Source organism: Symsagittifera roscoffensis, chromosome 9, assembly GCF_963678635.1.
Source record: "Symsagittifera roscoffensis chromosome 9, txSymRosc1.1, whole genome shotgun sequence".
Lineage (NCBI taxonomy): Eukaryota > Metazoa > Xenacoelomorpha > Acoela > Convolutidae > Symsagittifera > Symsagittifera roscoffensis.
In genome coordinates this window covers 5,540,880-5,563,641 of record NC_087070.1, presented here as the reverse complement: position 1 = coordinate 5,563,641, position 22,762 = coordinate 5,540,880, and the positions used below count along the sequence as shown (strand labels likewise).

General features: G+C 36.8%; 1 protein-coding gene across 1 annotated transcript; it reads right to left on the bottom strand.

The window, feature by feature from the left end:
* Positions 1-20,126: 20,126 nt before the first annotated feature.
* LOC134854013 (COP9 signalosome complex subunit 3-like) lies at positions 20,127-21,989 on the bottom strand. The gene has a single exon (XM_063870076.1). The coding sequence runs from the start codon at positions 21,983-21,985 to the stop codon at positions 20,501-20,503; it is 1,485 nt and encodes a 494-aa protein (XP_063726146.1). The 5' UTR covers positions 21,986-21,989; the 3' UTR covers positions 20,127-20,500.
* Between the last annotated feature and the right edge of the window lie 773 nt (positions 21,990-22,762).

The window sequence follows — 22,762 nt, the reverse complement described above, 5'->3', positions numbered from 1 at the left end:
TTTTGAAGGCATCCAGCGGCACTATCAACTTATCCCGGAAGAAGTACCGTGATCTGAAATAATTTGATCCCTGGTCTCTAGCAATTTGATCCCAGAGCAATTGCTCTTATTGACGGGAGGCTAGGTTGGGGGTAGGGGCCTGACGGCCCTTTGAGTATTGCGCCTAGCGAAAAAAAGTTGATCAAAATTGAGAATTGATATTTTTTATCAAATAGAACGGCAAGTGATTCGCAATGAAAATGATTTGAAAGCTTTAGAATTTTGCAAAAACTCAATTTCAATTTTGTACCGACTTGAATTGTCTGGAAAATCAGGCCATTTTTAGCAAAGTTGGTTTTGATTAATTGGAAATCCTTTTCAAGTTCAATTATAGTCTAAGCTGTTTTGAAGTTTGAGTTTCATTTTAAAGGCCAAGTGATTAGCAAGGTCATTCATGTTCGAAATTTGTGCAGCAAAATTTTTGCCGTTTCTTTGATTTTAACCGACGCTTTGTTTTTGCTTTGATCGATTAACCGCTTTATTTTCAATTCTCAGGTTCTTTGTTATTTTATTATGGTATCTTATGTCGTGGGCGATTTTAGAACGAGGTATCTTTTGGAATGGTATCTTATTGACTGGGATCTTCTCGTTTGGGATCTTAAGGTAAGGGATCTTTTGTCATGTAACCAAGCAAAGATAAGCTGATGGAAAAAGTACATATCTATGAAGCCGAAACAAAATCAAGTGAAGCGCTGGCAATCACGAGCCATTAATGTCAATGCAATTAACGCACAGACACAAATTAGATAAAATTAGATATTAACTTCGATACAAACTTAAGAAAGAGTTGAAAAAAAAATATTTAGACGAAGAAAAAATAAAACTCATATCGTTGTAGTACTTTTAAAAAAAAAAAAACTTTGACACTTAGAAATCCAATTTAAAGCTAAGAATAGAACCATAAAAACATAGCGATAATATCAAAAGGAATTGGCAAAAACTTGCTGAAGAAAAAAGTTAAGCCGCATAAGGATGCGCTCGAAAAAAAAGTTAAGCTACTCTTTCCACAATCAAAAAGCTATTGGAAAAAACCAAATTGAAGTCGCTTGAAAACTGACCTCCCCTAATTTTATTTGCTCTATCACGATGGCCGAAGCCTTAAGCTAGCCTTAGGAAGATGAGTGCAAAAAAAGTATTTCTAAAACATCTCGTATCAGTGGGAAATAAACAACGGTGTTAAATAACAGACAACAACTCCCTTTATTGTAAGTTTTTGATCCGTTGACATATCGCAAATGAAGTGTTTTATTTAGTTTGAGCAGAAACAAAGGGAAAAAATAAGAAATTGAAGAAAGTAAAAAAGGAGCTTCTGAAAAATAACATAGCGGAAAATTATGACAAAAATTGACAGATAGCTTACTCTGAATACTAACTTGAAACACACTTTCTTGGTAAAGTTGCTTTATTTTTCAGCAAAATTTTTGATAATTGTAACTACCAATGCAAAAAAAGCATGAACGAACAAAAAAGTTTCGCACAGACTGAAAAAAAATTACAACGAATACTTTTATAATGTTTCACCTGGTCATCTTTACAAATGTGTTCCTTCGAGATTATTTTCAGCAATCATATTCAGAAAAAGAAAACGTTGAGCCATTTCAGTTTTTGCAAAATCAACAACATTATCTTTAACTTTTTAGTTGACTTGGCTTCTCAGAGACTTTCAAAGCTGCTGACAGTCTGCGGATAATTAATCAATTTCTTTATATTATTTCGCTTCATTTCAGAATGAATTATTTTGTTGAGCGAAGCTGTTTTTCGACTCTTGGACTTTCGAATGTAGAACTTTAACTTGAGAACTTTATTCCAGCCGAAATCGGCCAGGATGTGGTTGAACTGGTGCTAAATTTTAAGTGAGAGCTCGTACTCATACACAATCAATGCGAATGGATCAATCACAATTGTTTTCTTCAACAATTGGATAATTTTAAAACCAAAAAGCCGTGATAAAGCCTTGAAAAAAAACCTATAACCTATATTTTCATCTCGTATAAACACAGCAGTTACGCACGTAGAAATTTTTGTCGACCCAATTTTTGATTGACCACATCGATTTTCCGAGTTCTCTCAAGAAAAATCATTATCGAGAAAAATTTTTGTACCACAGGTAAATTAAAAAAAAAACAGGACAAAACCGACAATTTCGGACACTTTTTGGAAAGTTTTGATCAAAAAGTCCAGTTTTTTGACACCCTCTGCAAAGGTAATATAAAGGTGCTTTTAGAAAGCTTTTAATCTCGCTCAACTAAATATCGGTGTCCTACACCCTAAATCTTCCACTGAGAGGAAGTGTTTTTTGATCGAAACCTATTCAAAAAGAGAACTTCGCCTTAATTGAAGGATACATTGGATTGTAATGCGTGACATTTTTTCAACGGACAAATGCCCGTTTGTGACCAAAGCAGTCGACTTCAAGCAAAGGGTGTCAGGACAAAAGATACCATACCAAAAGCTCCCATGACAAAAGATACCATACCAAAAGATCCCTTGTATAAAAATCGCCCATACCATAAAATCTCATGCCAATTAAAAAGATCCCATGAATTATGAACAAAAATCATGATCAAAGTGTAAACAGAAATAAATCTAGAGTAATGATACCTCAATTAGGTTCGCGCTATTGAAAAACAATGCAAATTTAAGATAACTAAATTTAAACTGGACTCATTTTTGGGATTAACATAGTGCCAACATGTGTTTAATTTAGTGTTAATATGGCATTGAATTAGAACAACTTAATTGAAAATGTATACACTCTGCATTCATTATCTCCCTCTTTAACTCATTGATAAGTCAAAAATGAATTCTTTTACTTGGGGAACCTCACAAAAAGGCCAAACTTTGATTATTCTTGATGGCCATGAATTTCAAAAGAAACGCGATACGAAGACAACGACACACTGGCGCTGCAGCAAATGGAGATCGTATAAATGCCCGAAAACTTTAATCACTTCTGGGAGCGATATAATCTCACAGAGCAACGAGCATAGTCATGAGCTCAACGCAGGACGCTCAGAAGCTCGGCAACTTTCAACAAATGAAGGAGACAGTTAGGAATCAATTAAATCCAGTAAACAGTCAGATAATCGCAGCTAGTTTGCAATTGGTGCAGGACGAAAAAGCAACCCAACTGTCTTTGCCCTCCCGGTCGGCGCTAACGCGAACTTTAAACAGAAGTAAACAAACGACATCCCTGCACACTATTGCCACATATGACCGTCATTTCGAAATACCCGATCGTTTTAAGCAATTTTGTCTTTTTGATAGCGGAAAACAAGATACGGAGCGCATATTAATTTTTGGCGACCTTGAGAACCTCAATGCACTTAAATTGTACAACAAAACCTGGCTTGTAGACGGTACTTTCAAAATTTGCCCCAGTCAGTTTTACCAGCTGTACACTGTACACATCCAGATTGGCGGGTTTTATCCACCTTGCGTTTACGCTCTGCTTAGCAATAAGCGCTTATCAACCTATAACAAATTCCTAACCGCACTCAAATCGCTTATCGGTGACGTAACCCCGGAAAGAATTTTGATCGACTTTGAAATTGCGGCTCTGAGTGCTTTTACCTCTCATTACGAAACTGACATTAAGGGATGCTATTTTCACCTCTGTCAGAGTTTTATGCGAAAAATATCCGAATTGGGCCTTAAAAAGACGTACGAATCAAACAGCGAGCTAGTTTTAGCGCTGAATATGATTCCTGCGCTTAGTTTTGTTCCGGAGTCAAAAGTGGAAATCGGGTTCGACCTAGTCATTGAGGATATATGCAGTGTGGCAACCAAACTGGATATCTCACAAAACGATCTCGAAAAATTAGACGAGCTCACTGCTTATTTCCAAAAAACTTACATTAGAGGGGATTTGATTGGCCGAAAAACACTTTTTCCTATTTCTCTTTGGAACCATTATCAAAATGCTGTGTGTGGTCTAGCCCGAACCACAAATGCAGTTGAAGGGTGGCATCTAGGTGTAACCGCTTTGTTTCAAGGCAGCCATCCTTCAATACATACGTTTCTCGAAAAAATTCAACTGGATTCCTACAATCAAAAGTTCAACATTTTGAAGGCATCCAGCGGCACTATCAACTTATCCCGGAAGAAGTACCGTGATCTGAATGAATTTGATCCCTGGTCTCTAGAAATTTGATCCCAGAGCAATTGCTCTTATTGACGGGAGGCTAGGTTGGGGGTAGGGGCCTGACGGCCCTTTGAGTATTGCGCCTAGCGAAAAAAAGTTGATCAAAATTGAGAATTGATATTTTTTATCAAATAGAACGGCAAGTGATTCGCAATGAAAATGATTTGAAAGCTTTAGAATTTTGCAAAAACTCAATTTCAATTTTGTACCGACTTGAATTGTCTGGAAAATCAGGCCATTTTTAGCAAAGTTGGTTTTGATTAATTGGAAATCCTTTTCAAGTTCAATTATAGTCTAAGCTGTTTTGAAGTTTGAGTTTCATTTTAAAGGCCAAGTGATTAGCAAGGTCATTCATGTTCGAAATTTGTGCAGCAAAATTTTTGCCGTTTCTTTGATTTTAACCGACGCTTTGTTTTTGCTTTGATCGATTAACCGCTTTATTTTCAATTCTCAGGTTCTTTGTTATTTTATTATGGTATCTTATGTCGTGGGCGATTTTAGAACGAGGTATCTTTTGGAATGGTATCTTATTGACTGGGATCTTCTCGTTTGGGATCTTAAGGTAAGGGATCTTTTGTCATGTAACCAAGCAAAGATAAGCTGATGGAAAAAGTACATATCTATGAAGCCGAAACAAAATCAAGTGAAGCGCTGGCAATCACGAGCCATTAATGTCAATGCAATTAACGCACAGACACAAATTAGATAAAATTAGATATTAACTTCGATACAAACTTAAGAAAGAGTTGAAAAAAAAATATTTAGACGAAGAAAAAATAAAACTCATATCGTTGTAGTACTTTTAAAAAAAAAAAAACTTTGACACTTAGAAATCCAATTTAAAGCTAAGAATAGAACCATAAAAACATAGCGATAATATCAAAAGGAATTGGCAAAAACTTGCTGAAGAAAAAAGTTAAGCCGCATAAGGATGCGCTCGAAAAAAAAGTTAAGCTACTCTTTCCACAATCAAAAAGCTATTGGAAAAAACCAAATTGAAGTCGCTTGAAAACTGACCTCCCCTAATTTTATTTGCTCTATCACGATGGCCGAAGCCTTAAGCTAGCCTTAGGAAGATGAGTGCAAAAAAAGTATTTCTAAAACATCTCGTATCAGTGGGAAATAAACAACGGTGTTAAATAACAGACAACAACGGTGTTTGAGAAGCTGTTTAATACACGCTAGGAAAACTAATAAGAAACTGATGGTTATTTTTGATGGGAAAATTTGCCAATGATGTAAACTAAATTTTAAGACACTCTCATTTTTCAGGGTGGAGCTTAATGTTTTCACAGCTTAATTAATTGTTTCCAAGTGAAGTCACTACATAATCAAACTTAGAAAGGAGGTCACTTGTTTTTTTTTACAAAAACATAACTTGAGAGGGCTCGCCATTGGACTAATAAATTTCATGATTTAAGGCGTCTCACAAAGAGATTGAAAAACTGTTGTTTTCGGTTTTCCTTAAGCAAGAAAAAATCTTGAAAAGAAAACAGTTTTCGGGAAACATTAAAGAAGGTTTTTTCAGACCTCAGTTTAACTACTGAATATATATTTTTCCTATTACTAATGTCTTGAAAATAGTTTTCAATAATATCGATTGTTATAACCGTTCAGTTTCTTGTTGGTATAGCCAGATACCTTTTCTGCAAAATTTGGGATCAAAAAACTCAAACTGTAGCAAAAGTTACATATTTTAGAGGCAAACGACTGTTTCGGTACGAATTTTGTGTATTTTCAAACAGTTCTCGCTATGCTTAATTTGTCGGAATTTTTGTTGCTTTTATTTAGTATTGTGATATGCGTTGCGATATCAAATTGAAAACAAGTTGGAATTCAATACTTTATTTAGAAGATTGAATTTAGATTTTCTCTTTTCTTTGTTTTCTTATGTACTGAGAGATAGATCGTTGTTAAGTACTCTGATCTCTCACTTAGTCTCAGTGTCATCACTTATGTATGACCTTGAGCGTACCATAAAATAATGATCTAACACCAGAGGTTAGCTGTACAACCGTATAGTGAGTACTGCTACTGCAGTAGCGGTATGACACACCCCCCTCGGTGAAAGAAATAAATTATACAACATCAGTAGGATAATTTATTTAAAAGAGTTTTAATTTACTCAGTTCGGAAGAAAGTTCTTAAGATGAATGACAGTTTTTGGACTATGTAGATTTCAGTTTTCCTCTAGCTCAATTTCCCAACTCGGGTTCCAATCTACTCCTTCATCTAAAGTGGCATATCCGAATTTTCGCATAAATAAATGTCTTTCGAGTCGCCGCACTTTTGATTCCAAAGGTCTGTCTTCCCGATCTTTGAACTCTCTCAGCTGGTTTCTGTATTCTTTAAGTGCCTCCTTCAAAAGACTTCTGCCTGTAAGATTTTCGGATATTTCTTTGATTGAATGTTTTATCGGATCTCCGAAACGTTTGGGTTCTTTATTTTTTGTTTGTCTTGAACTCCTTCGAACACCTGACTCTTCCGCACTTGATTCGTCCGAGAATCCTTGTGGTGGTTCGAAATTCGTATCCAATTCTGAGCCTTTTTGAGGATTTTCTCTAAGTTCATCCGCAACTCGCTGCACTCCTCTTTTTAACAATTGGTCCGCGTACTTTTCCCAGTCAGATGGTGCCAAATTTCTATTGTGAAAAGTCTCTACTATATCTTCAAGAGGGGTGTGCGCGTCAATGCCCTTCAGTTTCGAACGCTGTTTGGTTTTCGGCGTGGAACTCGACTGGATTTTTGTATCTACTGTGACCGAATCCGGCTTAGATATTGCTTGCTCTTGTTCCGAGTTGACTGCAGTCGCAGTTTGGTTTGTGTTTGTCCCCTGTTGTTGTTTGCTTCGGCCTTTCTTCTCTTTTCCGCTTTTTTCCGGCTTGTTCGTGAATATTTCCTCTGATGATTTTGGTCCCGCCAAGTTTGGTTTTGCTCTTTTTATAGCAAGATTCAATCCTCCCCCGGCTTCCGTGTCCTTAGAAGTGACGATTGTTTGGCTCTTCTGAAAGCGCTCTATTGGGTCCATTTCATTTGCGATTTCCATTTCTCCTTGGAGTTCGTCCTCCGATTCCAACTCCTCTAGTAGTTCTGGAGAACTGACTCGTTTGAACTTTTTTGTAGGTTCCGACGATGGACTTTTACTTGTGCTTCTCTGTTTTTCTTGTGTAAGTACGGTTTTTGATTGAGCTATGTCCGATTTTCTATAGATCGAACCGGCCGATGTCTTAATTTTTGATTCCGTTTCTGAAGCTATTTTCCCCTTTAGTGGTCTGGTTAGGGCTTGTCCGCTTTTCCTGAGGGGGTCCTTTCTAAGTATTGTCTTGGGTGGTGACTTGCATTGGTTTTCTACTTTATCTTCCACAAATCCTTTTTCCCAAGAGTAAATCATTTCTTTTCTAAGGTCGGGATTGAGTTGACCTGTCTCGTCCACTAATTTCCTGATGTCATTTTTAGCTGCGTCCCTTCTTTCGTAGTTCCAACGGGCGTTTGCCTCCAACAATTCCTTTAGAGCTTTGGCTCTTTCTTTGTCTCTGTCCGATGTTAGCTGCTGCTTGTGCAGTGGGCTTGTATCCCTGCTAAGTTGTCCCTTGCGCACTATCTTGAGATTCTCTCTTGACTGGTCAATCCTCCTTTTCATTTGAGACGCAGTCAGTGCTGAGCGTTCCAAGTGTTGTTTGTCTAAAGAATCAGAATTATTTAAAAACCTATCCCTCACAATTTTAAATTCTGTTTTTGGTAGTCTGCCGAAATGTGCTTGGAACGGGGATACTTGAATTGTTTTCTGCTTGTTCCATCGTAAATCTCGCATTATAATACTGAGACATAATTTGATTGATTTATTATTTTCATCGAGCATCATCACTCCCAGTCTTCTCTTTATTGTTTGAATTGTACGTTCAACCAACCCACAACCTCTGTGATCCCCCACCGGACAGAATTTTTGCTCGATATTGAGTTCCGAACAAAATTTTTTTAGAGTTTTTCCCTTAAAGCCTGAAAATTGATCCGAACGAATTGATTCAGGGACTCCATGAGTGTCGATATATGATCTCAAGAATTTTACTGTGCTTTTTCCGCTTGTGGATTTTGTAACCTTCACAGATGGAAATTTTGAGAATCGATCAATAGCTACTAAAAGATAGATTTTTTTTCCTTTTTGATTTTCTATAGGCCCCGCATAGTCTAGTTGTACCTCCTGTCCCGGCTGCGTGAGCAGTGGTAGTGGTTTTGACGATTTTTTCGAAATAAGGTATTTTACATTCTTACCATATCTGGTACAACTACGGCACTCCTCTGCCAAATTCACGATGTCCTTATTCATGTGTGGCCACCACAGATATTGCGCTGCTCCCAACATCGCTTCCTGTCCTGGGTGTCCCCGATGTATTCGTTTCAGGACAGCTTGTCGTAGTTGAACTGGTACTGCTAGCCGATTATTCACCAAGATGCAGTCGTCCTGAACTGCCATCTGCGACCACAACGGATTTGTATAGGGTCCCATCAGTTCGAATCCTTGTTTGTCCCCTCTCTCTATCACTCTCCTGAGGCGGTCCATCCACGTGTCTTCTGTGGTCAGTTCTGCTAGTAAGTTTTTGTCGAACAGTTTTGCGAGGTTGTCCAGAGTCTCTACTTGTTGCTGCTTTTGCAGCCTTAACTTTCCTAGATTCTTTGGCGGTTGGATTGAGCACACTTCCTCCTCACTCTCCGCCTCTTCTGTGGTTGTTAGGTCGACTTCTATTACGTTCACCTCACTGAGTTTTCGATCTGTCGATGCGATCGGTTTTGACGATATTGGATTGAATTCGTCTTCCAGATTTTCTCTGACTTCTTGAGTATCGGCCACCAGTTCTCGATTTTCCTGAACATTGTTTTCTCCGCCTATTAATTGCCAGAAAGAGAGCAGTCTTTGGTCCGCTATTCGTTGTTGTTCCGGTTCCAGCGACCATTTTACTCGTTGTTGTTGACGTGTTTCGCTGTCTGAGCTGTCCCTATTTTTTCTTCCTCCTCGTATAATCTTTCTTGTACGTTGTACTGTCTCTGTGATTTCCTCTTCTCCCGAGAGTTCGTTGTTGGTGGAAAATGATCGGTTCCACTTTGGGTCCATTAAGCTTTCTTCACGCTCCTCATTCCGCCAATCTTGTGGTGAGCTGGACCACCAGTCGTATGTTTTGTTTGTATTTTCTGACATCTCGATTCTTGAGTCTGTTTTTTCTATTTTTTCCGGTACTGGTCGTTTTTTTATTTTGCAATTTTTTGAGACTGACTGTTTGCTGAGTTGATTTGACGAAAAAGTGATTTGTTTCTGTTGAACTGTTGTGTTTAGCTGTTTTTGCAGTCGTGGAAACTTTTTTCTCTCGTTCCGGTCGAGCTTTGTTCGATTTTGACCGTTTTGGTTGCTATAGCAACCATTACTTGATGACTGTTTCCTAACATTCCTTCTAGAACATTCTAGAACGTTTTCGTTCCGGTTGAGCGAACTTGAATCTTTAAGCCTACTGTTCCAGCAGTCGAACGCTTCATGAAAGGAGTTTATCGTAGCTACTACAAACTTTTCGTCTAATTCTGATTCGGGCCAGGGATCATTGAAAGGATCACGCGATAAATAATCAACTATGCCCATGTCCCTCCCCGGAATGTGAACTATGTTGAACTGATATGGCAGTAACCGGTCAACCCACCGGGTTAAGCGTGACTGATAGGTCTTGTTTGATTGATTAACATCCAATGCTGTTGTAAGAGCTTTATGGTCAGTTGCGATGGTAAATGGTTTCCCCAGAAGATAGTGTTTGTATCTGTCTACTGCCCAAACAACTGCCAATAGTTCCAGCTCATTTGTTGAATATTTTTTTTCTTGAGCATTTAGGTATCGAGATGCGAACGAAATTGGGACCCACAACCCTTCATCATTTTGTTGTTCTAAAGTGGACCCTAGTCCATCATGGCTAGCATCGCACTTAACTCGTGTTTGTCGATTTGCATCATAATAATGCACTTTCGTAATATTTGCCACAGCTCCTTTTATAGCATTAAATGCTTCTGTGTGAACATCCCCCCACTCGAATTTTTTCACCGGGAGTTTCATGTTTTTTAACTTTTTCTTTTGATTTTCTTCTTTAAGAAGAGGTCTTAATTTTTCTGTCAGACTTGCTACGTTAGGTATAAATTTAGCTAGATGATTTATGCTTCCGAGAAATGACCTTAGTTGTTTTAGGGATTTCGGCGGGTTCAAGTTTACTACCGCTTCCGTTTTAGTGATCTTCGGTCTAACTCCTTCTTCTGAGAGATGATGACCCAACCAATTCACTTCTTGTTTAAAAATTTCACATTTTGATATTTTCAGTGCCAAATTTTCCGCATCCAATTTCTTTAATACTGCTTCTACTAGGTTGGCATGTTCTGTTTCACTTCCCTTTGACACAATAAGTATGTCATCCAGGAAACAGAATGTGTTTTTAGCATGATTGATGGTTCTATCCATAGCCTTTTGAAATTCAGCTGGCATATCTGCTAGTCCGTAGAATCCTGTCAAGAATCTGTAAGTTCCGGTTGCTTTTCCGCCCACAATGTTAAAATTACATTGCCTAGCTGTATCCGCAGCCAATTTTAGTTGACTGTACGCATATTTCAAATCTAACACCGAAAAATATAGCGTACCCTTTTTGTTTTCGGTTACAATCTGGCTTACCCCATCAATAAGTTCGTCTACATTCGGCATTTGGTATTTGTTTTTAAACAATTGTCTATTGATTGGTTTCGCGTCCATTGCCAATTTTATTGAGTCGTCCTTCTTTACTGTTATCACAATCGGGGCGATAAAGCAATCACTTGTACACTTATCAAGTTTTGTTATATGACCTTCTGTCAATAACTTCTCGATTTCTTTTTCGACTTTATCTTGTATATGAATTGGGATTCTTCTCCCCTTTTCTTGTATCGGACATAGTGGGTATTTGAATTTTGAACTGGCGATGTGGTTTTTAGAAATGCCTTGCCTTTCAAATAAGTTCTTAAATTTATTGAAAAATTTTTCTTTCCAACCTTCCGACTGCTCGCACATGAGCACGTCAAACCTGGTGAGTTCTTTTGGCGCTGTTCTTTGTGTAGTCACTATTCCCACTTGTCCTTGCAAGTCTAATCCCATGATGCATCTAGTTTTTCGCTCTGATACCAGAAAGGTTGCGCCCTTAACTTCCCAGCCCGCTGACCTCAGATTGGTTTTTAGGGCTCCCAGGATACTGATCGGTTGTTTGTTGTAGTCCACAAATTTGGTTTGTAAGTTCAATTTGTCGGACGGTATGAATCTCACTTTGTTTGATTTTTCCATGATTTCTTTCGTCGTTGCCCAGTTAAGAAATGAAACAGGACTACCAGTATCCACTGTTAGTTGAATAATCTGGCTATCTATTCGTACCATAGCCTTTAGTGACTTTACGCGGTTCAATGTTGGATCTCGAATAGAGTCTATTTTCTGAACTCTAACCACTTTTCCGTTTGTTTCTTTTCTCATTTCATTGATTCGATCTTTCACATATTTTGAAACTCGTTCATTTTCCGGTAAATGGGTATGTATCAACATGACTTCAAATTCACTACATGACCCAACACCTTCACTGATCTGGTCGCATTCCACTATCGATTCTTCCGAATCTTCCGCAATTTCACTTACTTGTTGTGATCTGCACATTTTAGCGAAATGATTCGGTTTACCACAGTTTTTACAGTCCTTTCCCATCGCTGGACAGTTTTTTAGGTGTCCTTGTTCAAACATCCTTCCACATCAAATAAAATGGTTTCGTTTTCGTGTTTTGATTTTTGTTATTGTTCTGTCTGTTATTATTTTCTCTTCTATTTGGAGTTTTGGTTTTCCCCCCCAAATTTCGTACTGCCATTACAGGTTCCTGTTTTATTCTTACACCCGATGTGTAATTGCTACTTGATCCTCCTGCAGCCGCAGCATTAGTCTTTTGAAATGCCATTGTGGTTAACTTGCTATGTTCGAATTTTATAGCTCTTTTTAGAACTTCCTCTGGATCCAGAGTTTCGAATGTCAACGTATCCTGTAATGTCATGTTCTTCATCTTCGAGATGAATAAGTCTCGCACTATTTCATTTTCCAATGTTCCTAGTTCTGATCTGGCTGCCTGAGCAGTTAACGCTGCGTGAAATGATTCTAGAGATTCTCCAGATTCTTGCATTCTCGTAAATAACTTGTATCTCTCGTAGGTTACACATTTCACTTTTTGAAACGAGACTTCTGCCAGATCTGTTACTTCTCTGAACGTCATTTTTGATATTTCTGCGTGCGGATTCTTCTGTAGGAATCTTTTCTTTCCCTCAGTGCCCAAAGATAGAAATAGTCGTGACACCAGTTTCTTTTGTACTTCGTTGTAGAAGACATTGTGTCCAACTCTTGGGCCTCTTGTTCTTTTCTCTTCGTTCTCCAATGCTACTCTGTCTCTTGCTAGTTTATCTCTAAGGATTCTAGCGTTCCTCGCATCTTCGTTCTCCCCATCCCTGGGCGTTTCCGGGCGTGGTGGTGGTTCCTCTAATATGTCTTTTGGTTCTTCCAAAATAATCTCTGGGTTCACATTTTCTTTTACCGTAACCGCCATGAGAAATTGTTCGAACCAAATTTTAAATTGCCACGGAGGGTCTAAATTCGCTGATGCCCAAAATACCGGGATTCCCATATCCGTTCTGTTGTCTTGAGCTGCGAATCCTGCTGGCTGCGCCATGTGATATGCGTTGCGATATCAAATTGAAAACAAGTTGGAATTCAATACTTTATTTAGAAGATTGAATTTAGATTTTCTCTTTTCTTTGTTTTCTTATGTACTGAGAGATAGATCGTTGTTAAGTACTCTGATCTCTCACTTAGTCTCAGTGTCATCACTTATGTATGACCTTGAGCGTACCATAAAATAATGATCTAACACCAGAGGTTAGCTGTACAACCGTATAGTGAGTACTGCTACTGCAGTAGCGGTATGACAAGTATTTAAAAATTGTAGATTTTCTGTTTCGCATTCATTCTAAATTACTTTAAGCAAAAATTTAGATATATCAAATGTATGTATATCTTCAACACTGAAGGTTTCATGTTGTTGGCATATGTGTTTGTCTGATTCAAATTTGCTTTTGTAAGTTAAACTTTGCCTAAAAAATTAAAAGTAGTATGAGGACTCTGAGTTGTGAAACTCGCGAAACAAAAATTATATAGGCCAACACGAACTGCTTTTTCTCTTGCAATCAAGTTTGAAATTGATCATGAAACTCCTCAGTTGAAAAGGTGTTCACAACGCTGGCTTATTTCCATTTCTAAAGAAGAAAAGTGTTTTTCAAACGTTAAATTAATTTTCATCTGTAATTGATTGATTTTTTTTGCTTTCAATCTTTCTGCGATTGGTTCCCTATTATTCACATTTTTTCAGCTGATTTCTTACCAAAAAAAAGTTTTTTATTTCAATGTTTGTGGTCAATTTATTGCGCGTTAACCAAACATTTGTCTCGTCTATGAACTCCTGGTGATTTGTTCTTAACGTATATAGGGACAAGATTGTTTCAAAAACTGTATCATCTACATACAGAATCAAGGAACAAGATTTGCCTTAGACTGTGCAAGTAGCACAGATTGTTCCTACCACAATCTTGAAAAAATACAAAAAGTTGTAAGAATTTAAAACTGTGTCGTTTTTCTGCAAGATGTTGTAAAAGGATTAAAACGAAAAACTACAATTTAGGTATACTCGACAGCCATAGCAAAAAAGGAAAATAGGACTAGAAAAACTATCGAAAATATTCGATTATTTTTCAATTTTTTTTGCAGACATTTTTGGGTTTTTGATTAACAAAATGGCGCAAAAATACTTTCAGAATTTTTCTTCATTACAAAGCCAAGCTGTGCATTTTGTGCATTGTAAGCGGATTCCGCAACAAGAACGCTTCCTTTGTTCTTCACTTTCCTTTGATCGTTCCGACAAAATTTTAACATGTTTAAAGACTTGTCTCTGGAATCGAGGAACATACAGACACAAAATTGTGCGCCTATCCAGTGCACAGTTTGGCCTCGTAATGTTGACACTGATTGAAAGTTAAAATCAATTTGAAGGATTTTCAAAATGATTTAACCCTCAACCATTTCCGATAACTTTATGTGGTACTTAATTATGCGTGAAAAAAAACTAAAACTTACCCAAAGACAAATTTTTCCCTATTTTGGTTAGCACGAACTTGCCAATGACCGTTAGTTTTATTCTGTTTTCTGTTTTAAACGATATCTAATTATCTATCTATTGATTTTTTCTCATTATGTTCAGTTTCATATTATATTCCCCCTTAGTACACATGACTAAACCATTTCAACAAGATCGACTGCGTCATCGCCCTTTTCGTATCTATGAAACTGCATTGAATTGGAATAAATTGATTAGACTAGAAAAACTTGCTTCAACTAGCGGTACCGTAACAATATATGGCTAGGTTTTGATCGCCATTATTTGATTTGAGTAACAAATTTTTGTTCAAATTTGCAGTTGTTTGGATTGAGCAGCAAAATTTTGTTCAAAAAAATTGTTAAGCCTTCTAGAGATTAATTTTTCAAAACACCTGCCAAAACTTGGACATTTTTGTGAATTGTGCAGCTTTCGCAATTTTCTTGTGTCGGAGAACTCGGTTAGAACTCGAAACAACTTTTAAACTACAATCTAACGTTTTTTTTCTTTCAAAAAAAGTTGTTAATGTCATTCGGGTCTTAATCTCTCTGATATTATTTCTAAAACAAAACTACATTTAACATAGATTGTCCAATTAATTAAGCTGTTTAGTATATAAACTGCTGTAATTGTTCCGACTTTCGATACGAGAGTAACGGAATATTTGTGCTCGGGGTGGGTTTTTTTTCTTCAGACAAATTTCGACCTTTTAACTAGCCATTTTTGACAGAATTTTTTAATATCATTCAAAAAGTATTGTTGTCCTGAGCTTAAATTTGAAAAGATATTTCACCTGTGATCATTTTTCGTAAAGTTATGAGGGTTCAAAGGTTGCCATTTTGGCCAATTTGGGACAATTAACGCGCGATAAATTTCGCGCTATTAACGCGTAAGCGGAGATTTAATCCGTCTTAGAAATCGTTCCAAATTGGTTGAACGAAACTTATTTGCCATAATTGATTTGTTACAAGGAACTAAATCTATCCTTTTGTACTTTATATGGCGTGTGGGGGGGATAATTTATAAGAAATCTTCAAATTTTAGAAAAAAAAATAATTTCATTTTATTGTATTTCATTTTATTTTTTCATGTTATTACTGCTCCATAAACCTTAAAAGGCAGTCGGAACATTCAGGGCTTCGCCCTGATACGAGCAGTATTGTTACGTTTTGTCGCCACTGAAATTCCTAAACATTCATATAATGTTATTTGTTCACATTTTAAATACTTTGAAACTGATAAATTTTTGGACATGGGTTTTGACATCCGCCGACTATTTTCTTGTACCTTCTTTATATTTTCTTTTCAACAATAATTATATTGAAATTGGCAAGTTAAACTACGTTTCTCTAACTAGGTTTCTGTTATGCATATTGCTTTTGTTTCAGATCAAGTTTTTCAACCAAAAACTGACGTAAATGAAGCTTGTTTGTAAGTTATCCAATGTTCCGTAATAGAAAGTCGTTGCATGAATGATTACTTATCTTTCTTTACACTTTTTTAAATAAGTGTTTCTCTGTTTGCACGAGAACGGACGAAGTTCGCACTGAAAGAAACGTCACAGAACAGCGAGCTAATTTTTAATGTGATTCAAGATTCAACGCCAAGTCTGCTGAAAGCACGTCGTTCCTTACAATCGGTTCCGCAAGAGTCAGAACTATTTGCGTAATCAATGCTTTGCTTCCATTTATTTTCTCATCCATTTTCTAATAAATTTGTAATATTTTTCTCAATATGCTCTCCATTATATCATGCAGTTTTAGCTCTCAAATTTTATTCACAATTAATGTCAAGTTTTTTTTGTCATTTAAAAACACCCGATTCAACTTATTTGACTCTTCATGCGTCAATGAACAAAAAACGCACCTTAAATAATTTGCCCATTTTTCAATGAAGAGATAACCGGAGATTTAAAAAATGTACTCGAGCAATGAAATGTTTGAAAAAATTAGTTTTGCAAAAAAAACACCAAATTAAAGGAACAGTTTTGAAAGCTTAAGCTTCAGTAATTTTATGAAACCGTTTTTGGTTGAGTTCGAAAAATAGGTAAAAGAGATGAATAAGTTTTGCAATCAAAAATAATTCTTAGAATTATTTCTACTGCTATTTGGGTTTTTGTCAAATATGAACTGAATCAATATTTATCCAAGAAGTTTTATTGTTATTTAAAAAATCAAAAAATCTGTAGGATGGTTTTTTGGTCACAGATCAAGACACAGAGGCGAAGCTGCACTTCCCACACAAGAGTCTCACGGCCTAGCATCATTAAGAATATCACGACCTAGTATCTGCACCACGGTTGCTTAATCAAAGGCAGACATTAGCCAGTAAAATAGGAGATAGAATAGAGGCTAATAGTTTGCTAATACAAGGCAGCAAAAAAGCCACAAAATAGACAATTTCATTAGCGAGTTGATTTGGAAAAGAGTAGATTCGTAATGTAACTAAGACGAAAGTCCAGATATTGGTTATTAAAAGCCACTCGAACTTCAAATGATTTGCAAGGCTGTTCTCCTTTAACTATATGCTTCAAACGACAAAAAACAAGAGACCTAAGCCGATATGGTTTAGCACATAACACTAGAGCTTAAAATATATATCAACATTTTGGAAGTCAAAATTCGTCAGTTCGAGTGCTTTGAAAATATTAGCGAGTAATAACTGCAAAAGAGAGCAAAAAAGACAAAAACTCAAAATGGGCACAAGTCTTTGCGGCGAGTAGGGGTGGAATTTAAGAAAACTGGATCAATAGATCAATTTTCGTTTCGATAAATTGTAACCACTAGCCTAAAAACTTTAAGTAATAACTTCAAACATTGTGAAGTTTTTAACTAACTTCTAGGAATTTTCGAACATCATAAAAAAAGTCAAATGAGGAGTCATATTTTGAGGCAAGAATTGCAACCCCTATTGACAGCAATCCACTATAGGTTTGTGACTTTCAAAACTGTTTGTGTATTCATATTTTGAATTCAAGATCACTACCCATGGTAGAGCCCTGAAAGAACCACGCCTAACGCCTGCTAATATTCATTTTTTGTGAAAAGAGACAAACAAAAAACTTCGCGTATCAAAGATAGGAAAAAAACTCAAGTTACGTCATTCGCGCTCCAACAGATTTTAGAACATAGACTTCAGTAAAAATCTTAGCCATTGAAACACATTAATATTTTGATGAGTCGACATACTGTTTTCTAAAACATGTGTTTACTTAAACGCACGTTTAATAACTTATAGAGGATGAAAAAATATGATATTGAAAAACATACACACGGAATTAAAAGCGCTTTACTTCGTTTCGTTCCTCAATAAACAAAAAACAATGTCTGCACGAAAAAACTTCATAACAAAAGCACCAGTAGAACCAAGAAGCTTAACTTACGTATTTAATCTTTTTAAACTTTCTGAAGCCAAAATCAAGTAAGAAAAGCTTCGGCTTCTACAAAGTTTTATCATCTAGCTTCGCGGTTATCAACTCTATGTAAGACCTTTACAATGTTTTCAAATGAAATTGAATATCATATTTTGAAGTACTTACAGTGTCACACAAGCGGATTTCAAAACACTAAGCTAACTTAAAAACAAGTCTTTTGAAGAAAAATGCTAGTAACAGATTCAACCAAAATTAACAAGTTTTTAAATCACTAAAATTGTCATATTTTGTCAAGCAAAAGTTTGTATTCATATTTGCAATCCAACATCGCAACCCATAGAAGAGCCCTGACAGCAACCGATCAAAGGTCTGCAAATATTCATTTTTGGTGAAGAGAGACTGAAACAAAAAGGTTCGCATAGCGAAGACAGGAACAAGTCAAGTTACGGCCTTCACGCTCCATCAGATTTTAAAACATTGACTTTAGTAGAGAATTTAACTGTTGCAGTACATTAAAAATATACAAACTGAATTCTAAAACACGTGTTTTTTTAAATATCTCATAGAGGATAAAAATTTGAGGATAAAAAAGATACACGGAATTAAAAGCGCCTTTCTTCGTTTTGTTTCTCAATAAAACAAAAAAACAATGTTTGCACAATAAAAACTTCATAAAGAAGGCATCACCAGAACTAAGAAGCTAAGCTTACGTACTTTAGTCAATTTATACTTTTTGAAGCCAAAACCAAGTTAGAAAAGCTTCGGCTTCTACAAGGTTTGATCATCTATTTCGCGGTTATCAACTCTATGTAAGACCTTTACATTGTTTTCAAATGAAATTAAATTTTATGAATATCATGTTTTGTTGTACTTACAATGTCAAACAAGTAGATTTCAAAACATTAAGCTAATTTAAATACAAAAATTCTAGTCACAGATTCATTGAAGGAAAAAACACTGATCTTAATTTTTATTAAAGAATTAAGAAAAAATATTCAGTTCCTGCGACAAAAGAGGGCAAGAGTTTTGGATTTGCATGTTGTCATGTAAATCCAGATATCACAAATCCTCCTAGCTATGATGTTTATAACTAATTCTTGGAGATTTGGCTGTTGCCCTATTTTGAAAAGAAAACTATTTGAGGCTTTCTCTGCTGCAGCCGGCTATTGTTACTAAAACTTACCATTGCGTTGATTTCGCTTCTGTTTCTCATATAAACATAGCCAACAAACATTGGAAACGTGTCAACGAATGCAAGGAAACAAAAAACGGATTGACATTTTATGAAAAAAAATCAACTAATGGAACTTTAATAAGAAATATGTGGAATAATAGCTCTTTGAAATTCAAGAACAGTTTATAATCGACTGATTCTTGATAAAATTGACATAACTTGAAAACACTGGATCAATGGATAAGTTTTCTATTCAGTTGTGAAATCTCATGAAACAAAACGCTTTCACGCGCCATTTCCAATTTCGTAATTGGAGAGAGGAATTTGCCTTTTTTAGCACAGGAGTTTGATTGCACTTTAAAAACCAAAAATCAAACCGCAAAAGATCAAGTCGGTGGGGTGTGAACACATTTTGAGACTTTTTCCTGCCAAAGAACGAAGAAAAAAATCAACTCACCATTAAACGCAGGGGCGGATTTAGGGGGGTGCGGGGGGGACGCCCTCCCCCGTCAGGGATTCGACCCCCTGCCAACCTAATTTTTGGCCGACCGACCTTTAAATTTTTCTAAAGGCGCCTTTGGCGCCAATATATACTAACTTTGAGGAGGAGCGCGCGCCAAAAAAAACGCGATTTTTTTGTCAAAGATTTTCAAAAACTGCCCAAAAACGGCTTTTTACCTGTTTTTTCGAAAATTTGCCTGCAGCGCAGAAAATTTGGCCAAAACAGGGTCTTTTTACTACTTTAGGAGAGCTCGGAAAATCAATTTGGTCGACCTAAAAAAATATCCGCCCCCCCCCCCCCCCCCCTCGAGAAAATCCTAGATCCGCCCCTGATTATAAGTAATTTCATTACGTTCCTTGACACTTAACGAAACTTAAAATACACATAGAGGCCAAGCTGCAGTTCGCAAACACAGGCAAGAGCTGAAAATAGAATCCAATATCTTCTTGTCTCAATCACTTAGTCATGGCGTCTTGCATTCAACTACTTTCAAATTAGATATCTATTATAGATACCAGGCAGCGAAAAACACGCTTTAAAATAGTACACACGACTAGATATGCTATTTAACTAACTCATGAACTACAAACAAAGCTTTTGACTAGAATCTGGCGTGACTTAGGTAAAATGTTGGACTTACTCTTGTTTAATAACTGATGTAATATTTTTCAAAAAAAAAACAGACCAGAAGAAAATTGATTAGAACAAAATTTAGATAATCAGTATTTTAATTATGGGCATAGCCCTGTGCTGATAGGGCATAGGTCTACAAGGCAAAGTACAATTTAACATCATCAGATCTATTCAAAAGAACGGCTTAACTTCATTGACTAATTTAAACTGCCCTCGACGGAATCTGTTTGCTTTTTCAAAAATCGAATTTGTCTTATACATTCTGTAAAATTATTTTCCTATTATAAGCTTTTATCGCATAACAATCTTAAACGTAGATAAAGATTAATTTTGGTAGCCTTATGTTATTTCTGAACTAGAAGCAGACAAATTCCATCAACAGTTCTAACTCAAGTCACTTAATTCTTCAGAAGTCCAGTGTTTATGTCATAGCCGAGAAATCCCACGTATTTGCCTCTCCCGCCGAAGACGTTCTCTGAAGTTTCTCCTGGTACTGTGCACTCGTTTTAATTGCGTCATCTAGTTCACGAAACTTCGCATTTATTTCAACACATTTTGAAATCTGTTCCGTCAATTTGAGCAAAGCTTCTTCGCCGTTTCTCTGTTCGGAATTATCCGAAAAATACACCATGTCCTGCTCGTGATTAACTTTGGCCTGAATTTGACCTTCGTTCACCATTTCCGTGATAAATTTCTCAGTTTGCGAGGTGTTTTCCAGCTTAACAGTACTGGTTATATCGGCCAGAGATAAAGTTATAAACGTTTTGGTCAGTTTTTGAATATTTCGTTTATACATCGACACAATGCATAGCTTCACAAGGCCATAATTTCCGTCTTCTCTGAATGCGGTTTCGTTCCTACTAAGAGATTCATTCAAATCTGCAACTGTTTTACAATCTAGAAGATCGCTGTAAACTTGAGTTGAGCTTTTAACAGACCTGAGAAAAATGTTACTGGAAGGCGACGATTTAACAGGTGATCCTTTCAACTTTCCGTGCAAAATAAATGAAGTTAGCAGATATTTTTTGTAGGCTTCAACCATTATCTTACTAACAGCAGTTGCTGGCGTTGAAACTGCTATTTCGAAAAACAAATTGGCTCGACTGTAATTTTTAGCAGCCAAGTAGCAAACGCCGCCGTAGTAAAAGTACAAAATGATGTCGACGAAATCGCTTTTCGGACCTTCGTGGCGAATTTCAACGATGTCTGAATCCAAAATCTCGAAAGCCGGCCTGAAATTGTTACTTCTTAAACATAAGTATAAGAAAGTAGTAAGCACGCTTATAAATTCGCCTTCCCTTCTCATAATTTTGATTACGTTTCTAATCGGCTGAAGTCCAATTTGAGCTCTTTCTCGAGATACTAACACGTTGCCGAACACTTTAACCATTCTTGAAAACAGATCAAGGCCTTGGACTTCAAAATCAGAGTAATTAGCTTCTTTCAGGAAGCTCACTGTCTGTACAATTAGAGGCTCAACAGTGTTCAATAGGTCTGCATCCAAGGGTAAACTAGACAATTTAGCCCATAGAACTTGAGCAATTGCTATTGAGTTATCATTTGTGTTCAGAAGAGTCAAAACCTGATCTACGCGCGTTAGATTGTTGTAGAGAAGGTCGTCTGTCTTGCGTAAGTAATCTGTGATGTGCTTTAGACTGGTGTTGGTGGCGCTGCTGTTGTTTTGTCGGAGGGTAACGTTGCTTATGAACGGATCCAACGCCGATGCGGTTATGCCACTGTTCGTACTCTGCGGTTCGCTTGAAGTAGCAGCTACATTGCTGTTGTTGTTTATTCTAGAGGTTGATATGTTTTGTGTGTTTGTAGTCGCCTCTGAGTTTGAAGCCGGTTGATCTTCAGCTCCGTTTGTTTCCTGTCCACTCGAAGATGAGCCGCCATTTGCTGACATTCAGATATCTGCAAAAAACACCCCAAATATAATTAAGGGCTTTATCAAGGGTACATTTTAAACATACGATTAAGACAATTTGTCCACAAGGGCAAAACCCAACATGCGAGCTGCTCAGCTTTTCACGGAGAGACGTTGGCCCTGCTTAAGAATTACATGCAATTATTTTGCCTTTTTTCTGGGCTGGGTAATGTTGCCTCATCCTTAAGCAACGAGCAAGGATCATGGTGGGCTTCGAACATCCGACCTTTCGATTGAGAGACGGAGAATTAATCACCACTTAACAACGAGGAGTATAAAATCTAGTGTGTTGGTTTTCCAAATCACCCTAAATTTACCAAATGAACGATATCTCTCCTAGAAACAAATGGCAAATTAATGCAACATGTCAACAAGAATATTTTATGCGAAGTGAACAATCTCTCCTAAAATTGACTTAGGGAGAGTACATGGTTCTTTTGGTCCGGTGAGCTTTTAACGAAAGAAAAGAGATTTTAATGATTTAACTCATAACAACTTATGACTGATTGCACTCAACTTATTATCTGCTTTTGTCCTTAACAGCAGAATGAGAAATCACCAGGAAAAACAAAAAAAAAACATTATATTAACGCACAGTTTTGTCAATTCATGAGTTCGTTAAATAACTACATCCTAACACTCAATTCCATCATAATACTACCTTATGAACTAAAGATCACAAGTCAAGACTTAATTTAAATGTCTCAACCGAAGAGATACTCAATTGTGAGTTCGAGCAGCAGCCGATTAGCCGGC